Source organism: Gopherus flavomarginatus, chromosome 19 (assembly GCF_025201925.1).
Source record: "Gopherus flavomarginatus isolate rGopFla2 chromosome 19, rGopFla2.mat.asm, whole genome shotgun sequence".
NCBI lineage: Eukaryota > Metazoa > Chordata > Testudines > Testudinidae > Gopherus > Gopherus flavomarginatus.
The window spans coordinates 15,840,355-15,854,095 of record NC_066635.1 but is presented as its reverse complement, the minus strand read 5'-3'; the positions used below and the strand labels follow the sequence as shown (position 1 = coordinate 15,854,095).

The 13,741-nt window shown below is 39.7% G+C and overlaps 1 protein-coding gene across 2 annotated transcripts in view; it reads left to right on the top strand.

Annotated features, from left to right (window-relative positions):
- The window catches only part of NLK (nemo like kinase), a 104,361-nt gene extending 92,484 nt beyond the window's left edge, over positions 1 to 11,877 (top strand). Inside the window, exons 8-11 of one of the 2 annotated variants that reach the window (XM_050929161.1) lie at positions 4,192 to 4,278; positions 6,155 to 6,353; positions 9,545 to 9,638; positions 10,154 to 11,877. In XM_050929161.1, the coding sequence (XP_050785118.1) occupies positions 4,192 to 4,278; positions 6,155 to 6,353; positions 9,545 to 9,638; positions 10,154 to 10,208 (435 nt within the window). In that variant the 3' untranslated portion in view covers positions 10,209 to 11,877. Of the gene's footprint in view, positions 1 to 4,191; positions 4,279 to 6,154; positions 6,354 to 9,544; positions 9,645 to 10,153 lie in introns of both variants that reach the window. The other variant, XM_050929162.1, reaches the window with a different exon arrangement.
- Positions 11,878 to 13,741: the final 1,864 nt, after the last annotated feature.

The window sequence follows — 13,741 nt, the reverse complement described above, 5'->3', positions numbered from 1 at the left end:
AAACAACAAATAACTAAGAGAGACTAATAATACATAAGAGTATTATGATGAGTTAAAAGTCGCAAAACAAGTTGACAACATTAATATTTATAATTTGAAAAAAACAAACGTAATGAAATAGAACATCATTAAACAAACGCAGACCACATCAGCAAGGCAACTTAGAACAACCAGACTTAATTGTTAGGGCCCCTGCTTCATTCAGTGCACAGGCTGAACCCGCTCTGGGGATGAACCAGGGTGTGTAGTGAAGGAAACTGTAGTCAGAAGGGCCCCAGCAGAAATGGAACGGGTGTGGTAAATGAGGCAGGGGCAGGAGGGTCTCAGTTTAGGCAGTTGAACACTACCCCCAAGAAGTGAGTTCTGTCCTTGCTTTTGGTGCAGTTCCTTTGTGATGCTAATGCAAGTCACTTAAACCAAACTTTTTTCACAGGTGGTCACTAATTGTGTGTTCCTCATTTTCCACCAACTTGAGACCCTGCCGTTTGATTTGCAGAAATGCTGAGCACTCTCAGCTGCAGCTGAAGCCAGTGGGAGATGTGCTTAAATATATAAAGTTCTTTATAATGCTAACTACTCATAAAAGTCAGACTGTAGACATCTCAAATTGGGCACCCAAGATTAATGAATACTGGAAGCTGCAGGGACCACATGACCTACTGGCTGTGAGGGGTCCCTCTGCCACTCTGTAGGGCTAGATTTGGGGAGGGTCCTTGTACTGCTCTGCGGGGCTGGGACCTGTGGGGGACCTCTTGCCAGCACTGAGCAGTTCTGAGGTTCCTCTGCTGCGGTAAGCTGGGAGCTACAGGGGGGCTCCCCCTGCCTGCTACCACTGAGCAGCTCCAGGGTCCCTCAGCCACTGCCAGTGGCTGGGAGCTACCCGGGGGGTGGGGGGGGCAGCTGCTTGTGGTGGTTGAACAGCTGCAAGAGGGGCCCTGCCAGCAGCGGTGGCTGGGGAGCTCTGGGGTCCCCCCCCCAGCCCACTGAGCAGCTCCGGAGTCCCTCTGCTGCAACCAGTGGTGGCTGAGGGCTGGGGAGGGGAGGGGAGGGCAGCTGCTTGCGGTGGGTGAGCCGCTGCATAAGGGACCCTTGCCAGCAGTGGTGGCTGAGCAGCTCAGGGGTCGCCACCAATGGCAGTGACCAGTCAGTTGCAGGGGGTCCCCCACCCGCAGCTCCTGGGCAGCTGTGGGAGGGTCCCCTGCCACCTGCAGAGCTTGGACTGCTGCAGGGCCCCCCACTGCTGACAGCGGCTGGTCATCTGCGGGGCCCTTGATGTCACATGATTCCGTGACTTCCATGGCCTCCAGGACATAATCTTAGCCTCAGCGATCATGTCATTAAAGACTGTATTATAACGCATTATGTACAAGGGGGCTGGATTTGTGTTGCACAGGCAACCTTGACTCTGTCATTCCCTAACTTTTGAATCCTTGACTTTGCAGCCTTTACATTCTTCAAACCTGTTGTTTTGTGTGCAGTACATAATACAGTTGACAACCAGTTGATAGTTCACCAATGTTGTACAGGTGCTATTGCTTTAAAATTAAGTGTTTTGTACTGTGTTGTTTGGTAGATTACCTTGAAGAACAAGCAAGCAATGGCCCTGTTGAATAGTCAGGCAAATGCACTTAGGACCTAGATATCCTCACAAAAATATGTCCAGAATGGGGTAGAATTAAGAAGCAATGGTTGGAATACAATTCAAATGGGTTTTTGTGTTTTTTGTCAGTATAGTCAATTAACTTCAGTGATGCTGTAAATTACAAAATCCATATAAAATAAAAAATGGTGAACAGTGCCAGCCTTAACAGCTAATAAACAGCAAAACGTTTTTGGTCTCTTTCAAATGGTTAATATCTAACTAAGAGAAGATTAAAATGCCATATCCTCAAACCTTTGAACTTTGTGTCAAACCACTGGGTAAGAGGATAAAAGGCTGGGGACATACTTCTTAGAAAAATGAATGGTAGTTTGTTATGTGAAAATTTTAAATATATACATGTATGTAACGTTTATCAGAAACTCTTGTTTCCTGATACTTGACATGCAAGTTACTGTCTTTAGTAAATGCAGACCTAAAAGTATGTAGCTCACGTACACTTCTCAGAGGACAAGGTTATCACAAACGGATGCAGTGTATTATCTTGTCCTGTAGAACATATCTGGCCTTAGATATGTTAGTAGACAAATGCCACCTATAAAGGAGGAATGGGAGAGAAATGGATCAAAACTGTTGTGCCATTTGAAAGTAAATTTTCGTAAATAGATAAAATTGGTTCTTTGAGTGCCTATTGGTCCATAGTATGCAGTTTCTTTCCTCGTGCTCTAAAGTGAGAGTATAAGGGCTAGAGTGGACTGCCTGCCTCTCCAGTTCTTTCTGACTGGTGCATGGTCTGTGACAGAACACTCCAGTGTCCTTGAAGCTCTTTCTTCTGTATCTCTAGTTATTCAAAATAGTTGTAGATAGTTTTAGCCGGTTTAGTCCTTTTTTTCTGTTTGGGGGTCCCCTCTGCCTTCTTTTCAGCAGGGACAGGGAGAATCTCTAAGGCAGCAGGGCATGATTGTCATGCAGAATAAAGTGAATATTCATCTCCTGAGAAGTTTGTTGTCTTAAATTATTGCAAACATAAAACATTTGTTTCTTAATTTCCAAGTAAGTGGATTAAGTAATTTTACTGTAGTAGAGGGTAAAAGTTTTTGATATAGTCAAATGAGACTGGTTGCATTAAACTGTTTCTGATCTTACAAAGACATCTAACTTTCAAGGTTTTAAAGTCAGTGTTTTGTGTAGATACTGACTGTCTGAAATAACTGAAAATATGTGGCTAATGGGAGTAAAAAGTTGTCATGAATGTAATATTCTGGTGCAGAGTGAACCATAAATCCAAACCTCTGCCCCCTGAACTGTGTATGTGTGTACAGACTCCACAGTATTCTCCTGTTTATCCAAACACTGTATTATCGGAATCCCTTTCTTATCCTCCGGGTATCTTAGGAGTGACTAAGCAAAGGCTCCCTTTGCTGCCACAGGACCTGTGACACCCAATCCCTGCAAATGCAAGTGTGGTTCTGGCAGGACAGAGCAAAGTCCTGGCTGGAGATCTCTTCTCTGCCCTGAACCTTGCGTCTGAAGGAATCAGGTATCACCTGCCCTACCTCAGCACAGGGAGCACTCTGTTTTGGGAGTGAGTGAGTGGGACAGAGGAGGACATGCCCCTGGCTGTAAGGAAGTTCACCCTGCTGCTGGACGGCTCCAGCCCTCTCGATTTTCCAAACCTCTGATTATCCAAATAAAATCCATTCACCTTCGTGCTATTTGGATAATCAGGAGTATACTATATTGTCAAACGACCCATTTTAAAAAAAATAGAGCATCACGATGTTCTGTAGTAGTAGTGGTGCTGCAATAGGCCATTAGGAACAACACCAAATCTTTCAGCAACAGGTGCCGTGGTGGTTCACCAAAAATCTACATGTACTCATAGATGCTACACAGTGGTATCTTAGGTACCCCAGATAACTAGAATATGAACTATAGGACAATACTGCTTATTCTGTGTGGTAGCTGGTGATAAAGAGTTGACTTTTGAATGGCCACCACTATATAAATTTACTTGTCGAGAAAATTGAAATAAAATTTGCAACTCAGTCTAAATTCTTTATTAAGGAAAAATCATTGATTACCTTACATTCAGATTTGCTGAATTGAGCCATAGCAATGATCTTCTTGTTTGAGGTCCATCGATTCCAAGGCCAGAAGGGACCATTGTCATTATCTAGTCTGATCTGTATAGCACATGTGGTAGAATTTCCCCAAATAATTCCTTTTGAACTAGACACAGCCAATCTTGATTTAAAAATTGCCAGTGGTGGAGAATCTACCATGATTCTTCTAACGTGTTCCAATGATTAGTTACCCTCACTGTTAAAAATTTGCTCCTTATTTTCAGATTGAATTTGGCCAGCTTCAACTTCCAGCCACTGGATCTTGTTATATACCTTTGTCTGCTAGACTGAAGAGCCTATTATCAAATATTTGTTCCCCATTGTAGTTGGCAGAAAAGGTGTATTTCCCTTTCAGCAAAATGTATATCTTGGTAATTGATGTAATAAGCACTTTTTTTACACTGTTGTATTATACACGATTGATATGACATGACTTGAATGAATACTTTTCCCTCCCTCTTACAGCCATCCCTTCCTGTCCTATATACACTTTCCAGCCAAGCTACACATGAAGCAGTTCATCTCCTTTGCAGGATGTTGGTCTTTGATCCAGTAAGTGTTTGTTGTTGTTGTTGTTGTTTTTATATACAACACTATTTAAATGACACATCTTGTTATATTTTGCATAGATGAACATTGTGAATAAAGGATTGTTTTTTTCTTTACGTTTCTTCTATACCACCATTTTTGTCCCTTCTCTTCTCCAAAGTCCATATAAGTGATCCTGTGGGCATGGAGTACACTGAACCATCTGGAGTTCACCTACAAATAATAGGCTCCCTGTAAAAGAAAGAAGGCATGGAAATGTGGCATATGAGGGTGTTTGTGAATCATGCCATTTTCTCCCTAGTTTGGTTAGGTGTAGGTAGCAGGGTGTTAGGTACTTTGATTCAATTCTAATCTTTGATGCGTGGGCATGCATAGTCGTGTAGCATGAACATTTCCTTCTGTATTATACATACCATCACATAGAGGTTTTTTCGGCATGCCCCTGTCTTTCTAATTGGAATCAAGCCCTTGCTGCTGTGGGCTTCAGCTCTTGGGCTTACTCTGCAACTTTGTCATTTAAAAATTTGATGTCTAAATTTGTAGTTATTTCTGCACTTGCACCTTGAGAGGAAAATCCTTAAAATTGCAATTGAATAAGATAAGACAAGCCAGTGATGACTGTGCTGAGTAGCAGGAAGCCAGCAGCTGATCATCAGAGTGTTCAGGTGGTATCTTTTTGCTTTTAACTGAAAATACTGTAAAAGCTTTTGGCAAACAAACAGGGACATTTAAAACAAACAAATCAAATGTTGAATAGTAACTTATTTACATATGGCCTGATTCTCAGAGCACTGACACCCAAACATCACATTGAAGTCAATGGAAGCTGCGGGAGCTCAGCTACTTTGAAAATCAAGCCGACAGTCTTAAGAACAGGTGCTGTATACTCTGATATTTCAAGAGGGGAGAGAGTGTAGTCTAGTAGCTAAGCCAGGATGCTTGAGTTCTATTTCTAGCTTTGCCACTGACTTGCTTAGTAATTTTGGGCAAGTCACTTAACCTTTCTGCTGTTTTTTACTCATCTGTGAGGTGAGAATTTAATTATGCTTTGCATTTGCAATAGCAGCTTCCATCAAAAGATATCTCAAAGCATTTTACGGACATGGGAATTATTCCTTATTTTACAGATGTGGGGAATCAGGGACATGGAAAGATTAAGTGGCTTGCTTTATCACATAAGAGCCGGTTTCAACAAGTTGGAAATAAAATGTAGATTCTATAATCAAAGCCCACTGCTCTAACCTCTGCGTCAACCTAGCTACTTTACTGTACTTCAACAAGGGTACTGTGAAACTTAATGTATGAGTGCTCCTAATGACCTCAGATGCGCATGCTTAAGTCGATTGACTTTAATGGGTTGTAAGCATGTACTTAACTTTTCGCATGTGCTTAAATGCTTTGCTCAATAAGGGCTTAAACTTAAGCATGTGTTGAAATGATTTGCTGAATAGATGCCTGTACTAGCACAAAGGATTCTTTGCTGCTGGTATAAGTATTAGGGAATATTTTGGTTATTGTAGCACTTACTTTTTACATTCAAATTTATTATAGTAATTATTGTGAAACTTATTTCAGAAACGTTTTTATAGCATAACTTTCTGATACTGGATGCTGTATAGAAAGGTTAACATATATGTATATGTATATATGTATGTATATGTACACACACACACAAACGCACTGTATAGATATAAAAAATTCTGCTTGTTTTTTAGTAAGATACTCCCCCTAGTGGTGTAACTGTCAAGTATGTTTAATATGGGATTTAGAAAACGTCAGAGGTGAATCTGTGGGAAAACATTCTGTATATAAAACAAGGCACTGAAAATATTTCCTTTTTATTACAAACACACTAACTGTTTTTAATTTAATGTTTCAGTCCAAAAGAATATCCGCTAAGGATGCCTTAGCTCATCCGTATCTTGATGAAGGGCGATTGCGATATCACACTTGTATGTGTAAATGTTGTTTTTCCACTTCTACTGGAAGAGTTTATACCAGTGACTTTGAACCCATCACTAATCCCAAATTTGATGACACTTTTGAAAAGAACCTCAGTTCTGTTCGTCAGGTGAAAGGTGAGTATTGTGCACTCTTCATGCTTGGGTTTGTATCTCCCTTGTTCTATCCTGGTCAGTACATAGTTGGAATCTGGAATCTCCACTGTATGTAGTGAACCAGCCACCCTAACCCATTAGGTGTTTGCCTGTGGTAGGCAGTGGAGTTGCAGTTTCTCTACCAGATAACTTTATTTTCTTTCAGTTTTGATAGAGAGAATGCCATAAAATAGTTGGCTTATTGATTTCTGTCCCTACTGGTATTTTCTCCTGAGTTCACAATCCTTATTGGAGAATAGAGTGTGGAAAAGACGGTGTTTTAGCAGGAATTGTATTAAAAAAAACCAAACAAACAGACACCACAACCAATGTAAGGAAAAGAGTGTGGGTCAGTGATGACTGTTTTCCATACAAGAGTCTGCCTTCATCAACAAATAGTTTGCAGAAGCTGTGTAGTTTCATAGTTCTCCCACTTAATTCTGTCACTTTCTGTTCACATTGATACTGCCATGTCAGAGGCCTTAAAAGCGGCTGCCATCTTAAGCTCTTTTGCTGGTGCCATTCCATGGATCTGGCAGTGGTACAAGGGGCGCACGCTCTGAGTCTTGACATGCCAAGATGATGGAAATTAATTTTGATGCTTGAAAGAAGGAACTACTGGTGTGGAAGGTTACTAAACATTAGATGTTGTTCTGTGCCACTAGAGACTTGAAGTCCAATCGCAACACAACTAACAAACCACAATATAAATGTTGGGTTTTTTAAACATGACCCCGCAGTATATCATTGCCTTGGGAGAACGAATGGGGACAGAGGAGGAATACAGAATAAATAGGGATTTCGTTTTACAAGAGTTATCCTCAATATATTTCTTTCAGACAAAATATAGATGGAATAACATGTGCATTTGAGGGTTTTTTTCATGATTCATAAGTAACAATTGGTTCAAGAATAATCATTTAAGAGAAGTTCATTTCTCTGTCTCACTCAAAAAAAAAAAAATACCCACAATACTGCCATGACACCTTGAGTTATCTGCCCTGTTGGGTACCATGTTTCTGAATTGTTCAAAGTTTTTGCTTGTGTGAATTTATAGAACTTTCTTTGATCCAGTCAGTCTGCCCTTCTGTTACCTCACTGTCCAGCACTTTTCAGTGACATGCATCCTTCCGCTGTGCTTTACGTAATCTTGTGCACAGTCAAAAATCAAGGTAGAGAGAACTGTTCTTACTCCTCTTAATTTAAGTACTAGAATGTGAACAAAAAAAAAATAGATATATGGATATAAGGCTTGTTAGATTGGGAACTTGAAATACTAAAATGAGAACATTTCAATTAAAATGTTGATTTTAAAAATTCCTACTATGTGCCATAAGCACAATGTGTCTAATATTAATTTCATTCAACTTTCTATTTTAATACCTCAGTAGAGAGGTATATGCTAATGTACTGTTTTATGTGTGTATATAGAGAGTGAGGTTTCCAAAATTGATTTTTATTAAGGATTTTTGTGAACATTAATATTTTTTTATTAACCAGGGAACAAATGAATATATTACTTTATGCCTAGTTTAGTGCTAAGATGCAAGCAATGTCAGCTGTACATCTCATGAAGCAAGGCCATTGTGTACTATTCCTAATGAAATAATGCCAATCTATTCAAGGATTTAAAAAAATGCCACAAACCCTCAGGGCCTGTGCAAAAATGGCAATTGGAGTAGGCGTTCTTTTTCCTAACTAGTGTATCTGTTGTGGAATGCAGCTGCAGACCCTGTCTTGTATACTGGTACCAAATTGGGTCTTTCTTTTACCCATCTTTAATTTTACTGTGCTCTCAAAAGCCCTGCAGTTCACTGACATATAAAATGGATCTGCACTCACAAGCTGCTGCAAAGGAGAAAGAAATATCTTCTCCATTATAGGCCACATAACTTCCATCCTCCTCCTCCCAATGAAGTTGTGCATGTACATTTAGGAGGAGTATAGCACACGCCTGGAAGAGATCCTCCGTAGATGAGAATGGCAGATTCCTCCCACATGTGATGAAGCAATAGCCAGGTAGCAGCATCGTAACTCCTGGCAAATACCTTGCGTTTAAAAAACAAAACAAAAAACCTCCTATAGCTAAAACATTTTACCTATATAAAAACCTTGCCCCTTTTCCCTCTGCTGCATGATATGTGTGCACAGGACTTTCTGTGGCAGGGCCACATTTGTAATGTCAGATCCTGCTGCTTAAAGCTGTCAAGCCAATGATGTGAGAGCCCCATAACATTGCCAGCATCAGTGGCCCTGTCATACCTCCTGTATGTTTGCTGTGTGATGGCCATGTTGGTCCCAGGATATTAGAAAGACATGATGGGTGAGGTAATATATTTTATTGGGCCAACTTCTGCTGGTGAAAGAGACAAGCGTTCGAGCTTACGGCTTCTCTTTCACCAACAGAAATTGGTCCAGTAAAAGATATTACTTCACCACGAGATGTCACTGATCTAGTAATCAGTATCTCCCACAAGCATTTACATCAAAGACAAAAATAACGAGGAGTCCTTATGGCACCTTAGAGACTAACAAATTTATTTGGGCATAAACTTTTGTGTACTGGAACCCACTTCATCAGATGTATGAAGTAAAAAATACACAGGCAGGTAATGTATGCAGAGTTCCCCTTGCTCTGAGAGGATTGATTTTCACCTCGCCAAATAGTACTGTAGGCTTACTTCATTAATTTAATAGCTGCAAATGCTGTGTATTTAAGTACCACGCTGGACTGATCAGCGAATCTGGATGCAGAAGTTTCTAGTTTCAGCTCTTTATATACTAATAAACTATAGTAGATGTTAGGGTTGTGTTCTCCATGCTTCTAACTCCAGTTTACGCTATTGAGAGTTTTATGCACTTCAAGAAATTGCCCTTACATTTTCATATTCAATCTTTAGTCTGTCATCACTTTGTGTTTTAGTAGGGAATGATTATTTATTTTGCTTACTTTATTTCAATGTATATATGAAAGTACCATGGGCATTTGTGGTGTTTAGTAGGATACATCACATTGGTGATGGGAAAACCGAGTGGCTTATTTTCCACTCTTGTCCCCAGTAATCTTACTGTATGTACTCTCACCAAAGAAAACCATGTTTGCTTCTACTCCGCATTGCATCTAATCAAAGCAAAAAGTGCTAACCTAATGGTGTCAATTGTTTCTTGTACAGAAATAATTCATCAGTTCATTTTGGAACAGCAGAAAGGAAACCGAGTACCTCTCTGCATCAACCCTCAGTCTGCTGCTTTTAAGAGCTTTATTAGGTAACTGTATGTAATCACATCTGATACTAATTCACATTTCTTAGTTGTACAGCATTTGATACATTTGAAATGTTTTTGAATTAAGGGGAGTGGGGAAACGTTCCATATGACTGCCTTCTGCTAAGAATAATATAAACATTTATGATTAAACTTAAAAGTACTTTTATGTAGGTGACGCTGAACTTCAGTAAAACGTAGCGAGTTCACGTAATCGTCTGTTTGTGAACAGATAAAAGTGTGACAGCATGTGAAGTTTAACACTGAGAGATTTGTGTATGCAGGAGAGATTCTAATTTTAAAATTGCTCTGCAAAAAAATTACAATTAAATAAAATGGAGAACCATTACAAAAATGAGCAGTTAAGGATAATGACAATGTATGCTTTAATATAAAAGGTTATTGATCTGAGTTTAAGGTAAACGTTGGTTTTACCAATCAAACCTCACGTTTCTTGTGCTGCTTGTCTGTTACCCATTGTTAATGAACACTGATTTTCTGTTCTTGTTGTATTCTAGTTCCACTGTTGCTCAGCCATCTGAGATGCCGCCATCTCCACTGGTTTGGGAATAAAAGTAGATGATGATATACTACTGAAGATGTAATGTAGCTTTCCACTGGAGTCTGGGATTTGCAATTCTGGAGGTTAATCATGCTTGTACTGTAATTTTACTAATGAAGTTTTAAATTAACAACCACTACTTGTATGATACGAATAATATTTAGAGATGTACTAGACTTTTAATCTTGTAAAGTGGTTGTGCTTTTAGAAGAAAATATTTTATCCAGAGTTGCACATGTTTTATGAATTCTGGGGCAGCTGTGATGGCTCAGCTTGGAACAAACAGAGAATTGAACCAAATTTGGGGAGGTTGTTTTTTTGTTTTGATTTTTTTAATTGAGGTGAGATTGTAAAAAGGATAGACATGCAGTTTGATATTGAGCCATTCCCGAAGATTTGGGGTTTTCTAAAATTAAGGAATACAGAGAACTTGATTGCGACCAATCATGAAGTCACATCAGATGACAGTGACCAGACTATGAATGGACACATCACCTGATGATCAAATCCTATAAATAGCTTCTCACTAGAGCTGTGATGGTAATGTGTGCTGTTCTAAAATCAACTGTTGTGAGTAGAGAGAATGAGTTTGTGACTAGGAGAGAATAAACTTCTGTTTCCTTACCCGGTATAAATATATATATATATATTTAATCTATTTTTATTAGAAGTTTTTCTGCTCTTTCTTACATAAAACCCCCAAGCATGCATCTTCTATGTGTGTAAATAATTCCATTTATGGGCTAATTTCAAAGAATCCTGACATCATTGCTGTATAGAGAGAAACTAGCTTGCACATTTTAGGTCTGTGAAATTTTGTGAGAATTTTTTCCTGCACTGGACAGTTGAGAAAAAAAAAGAGAGAAAGAAAAGGAAAAAAAAAAAACAGCACATAGGGAATTATGTTAATTGTGTTTGTGTCTTTAGGCAAAGCTGTGGAAGTCTTGAAATGTCACAGTAGTAAATAACTTTTATTTCTTTTTGGCTAATTCTTTTTTTCTGTTGGAACACTGAATTATTCTGTGCATATGTATATATGAACACAAATTGAAGGCCTCTACCTCCTGGAGTATACAACTTGGTTTGTTTACCTCCACATGATTATTATTTTTTTTTAAGTTCAGTGTGGAGACTTGAAACTTGAATGTCCCTTCCAACTTTTATATTTAAAACAAGACAAGAAAATTGAAGACTGTTTTTCACCTGTACAAAGAAATACTAATGGATGGTCTTAAATTTTGAGCATTGGTCTGGGGAAAAACCTTGGTGTTTGTTATGGACAATTAACTGTTAAAGTTATTGTAAGTTATCTGTATTTAGCAGAGTATTTTCAACAAGAGTGATCTGAGCTGAAATTGGAGACTATTAGTAAGTTATGTTTGGAAGTTTTAACTTCAATGAAGTAATTATTTGCTGTGAAAGAAACAAACATTGAATTACTAAACAAAGATGGTGCAATATCTTTGTTTTTTATGAGGCTCTTGAGAATAAAACCAACTGAAACATTTCAATTCACTTGAATGAGAAACGTGTTTAATTAAAAGAGCCCAAGAAGACACTGGTATGAAAGGTAAAATCTCAGAGGTTGGACAGTTAATGTGGCACACTTGCTGGTCACTTCGTAAAATGTAGATTTGAAGTACAGTGGTGAAAACATTAAATGTGACATTTGAAAAAGAATTGGTGTTATCTTTTCATTTCCTGACTCACTCCTCCTCCTCCCGAAAGTTTGCTACCTTTTCAGTTATTCTAAACTTGATTTAATGCTGTCAGAAATAATTTAAAGTGAGATGACTTTAAAGCATCTTGAATTGTTGGGGGCGGTTTGGTTGATATATTTGCTTTTTATGAAGCATCCAGTAAGTCTAATTATTTTCTGAACCTTATTGCAATGTTAGCTCGTGGATGAAGCTGAGAACCAGAGGTTAACAGAAGAGAAATAAGAAGTTGATTTACATTTAGATGGGCGGGATTAAAGATACGCACTCAAGGATGGTTAGTTCTGCTTTCTTTTTTCTTTGTTAGCAAAATCCACATAATTCTTTCTTTCAAAGCAAAAGCTTTAATGGATTTTCTAAACAACTAATGTAAGTAGCCCAGTATTCAGCAGTGCTACATTAAGAAACTAGAATGGAAAGCATTTCACACATTACATGGTTATGAACCTTTCAAAGAATCAAGCATGGAACTTACATAGTTACAGCTGCTAGAACCCATAAGGAATTGAATAGTCTTGTTAGGCCTGAATAAAAATATAGCAGACAAAAACAGGTATGCCAACCTGACCAAAGTCAGGCTAACAGAGGTTTTTGGTAATCCCTGAGTGGAAAAACGCTGAGAAGCAGCATGTCTCACAAGCGCTGGGAAAAAGTGAGATAAGGGAGAGGCTGCATTCCTGGCATATTACCAGATGTGCTGTGTTAGGAGCAGATCCTTCAAAGAACTGATAAGAGCCCTAGCTTCCCAGCCTCCTTGTTTTCACTCCCTGGTTTTGTTCTTTGTTTGTTTTTAACTCCCCTACGTTCCTGACTTTAGGCATGCATGTATACTAAAGGTGTCTAGTTTCTAGTTGTTAGAAGAAGGAGATGGGTTGCTCAAGTGAATAATTTATGACGTGACGGAACTGTCTATATAGGCTTGTACTAAGATGTAAAGCAGAGGCTGGTTCTCTCTGGAGACGAGCTGCTCTCTATTGATGCGTGCACTTGTCAATAAAGAGCTTTTGATCGGACCTTGCTGGTGTTGCCTGTCTCTCTCGCAGTCAGACAACGAACTTTGCCGTCTGGGTTAAAGTCCCTGACAGTCTTATAGATGGGGAAGGATGGTCTCCTGGCTTGAATGTAAGACGGGGGGCTTGGCTACACTGGAGAGTTGCAGTGCTGGTGGTGGGTTTACAGCGGTGCAACTTAGTAACCGTCCACACCTGCAAGGCACATCCAGCGCTGCAACTCCCTGGCTGCACCACTGGCTGTACACCTGGTCTGCTTGGGGTGTAACGATTGCAGCGCTGGTAATGCAGCGCTGCTCATCAAGTGTGGCCACTAAAAGCGCTGTTATTGGCCTCCAGGGTATTAGGAGGTATCCCAGAATGCCTGCTCACAACAAACCAGAAGAATGGCTGAACTCCGAGCTTCCCCGAACTGCTTATCTAAAAAACAAACACAGCTGCTGTTTGCTCGAGCAAGCGAGTGGAGGCAGGCAGGGGAATTGCTTTGGAAGGTTCACAGCTGTTTGCTTGAAGAGAGAAGTCACATAGCAGAGGGGGCGGGGGGAGTCCGTGTTGAGCAGCTGCCTATGTGGTCTGAAGGCTATTTAGGAGTGCATAATTTGCATTTAGTGAATAAGAGAGGGGTGGGGGAAGGGCTCGAAACTTTTAAATTGATTGCAGGTTGGTGATGTGTATGTTCTAGTCCTTAGAACTTGCAGCAGGGAGCTGAAAGATCCAAAAATCCACACTCTCTCTGTCTCTCTCTCTCTCTCTCTCTCCCCCACGTTCCCCCTCACCCCCCTCTTTTGAAAAGCACGTTGCAGCCACTTGAAGGCT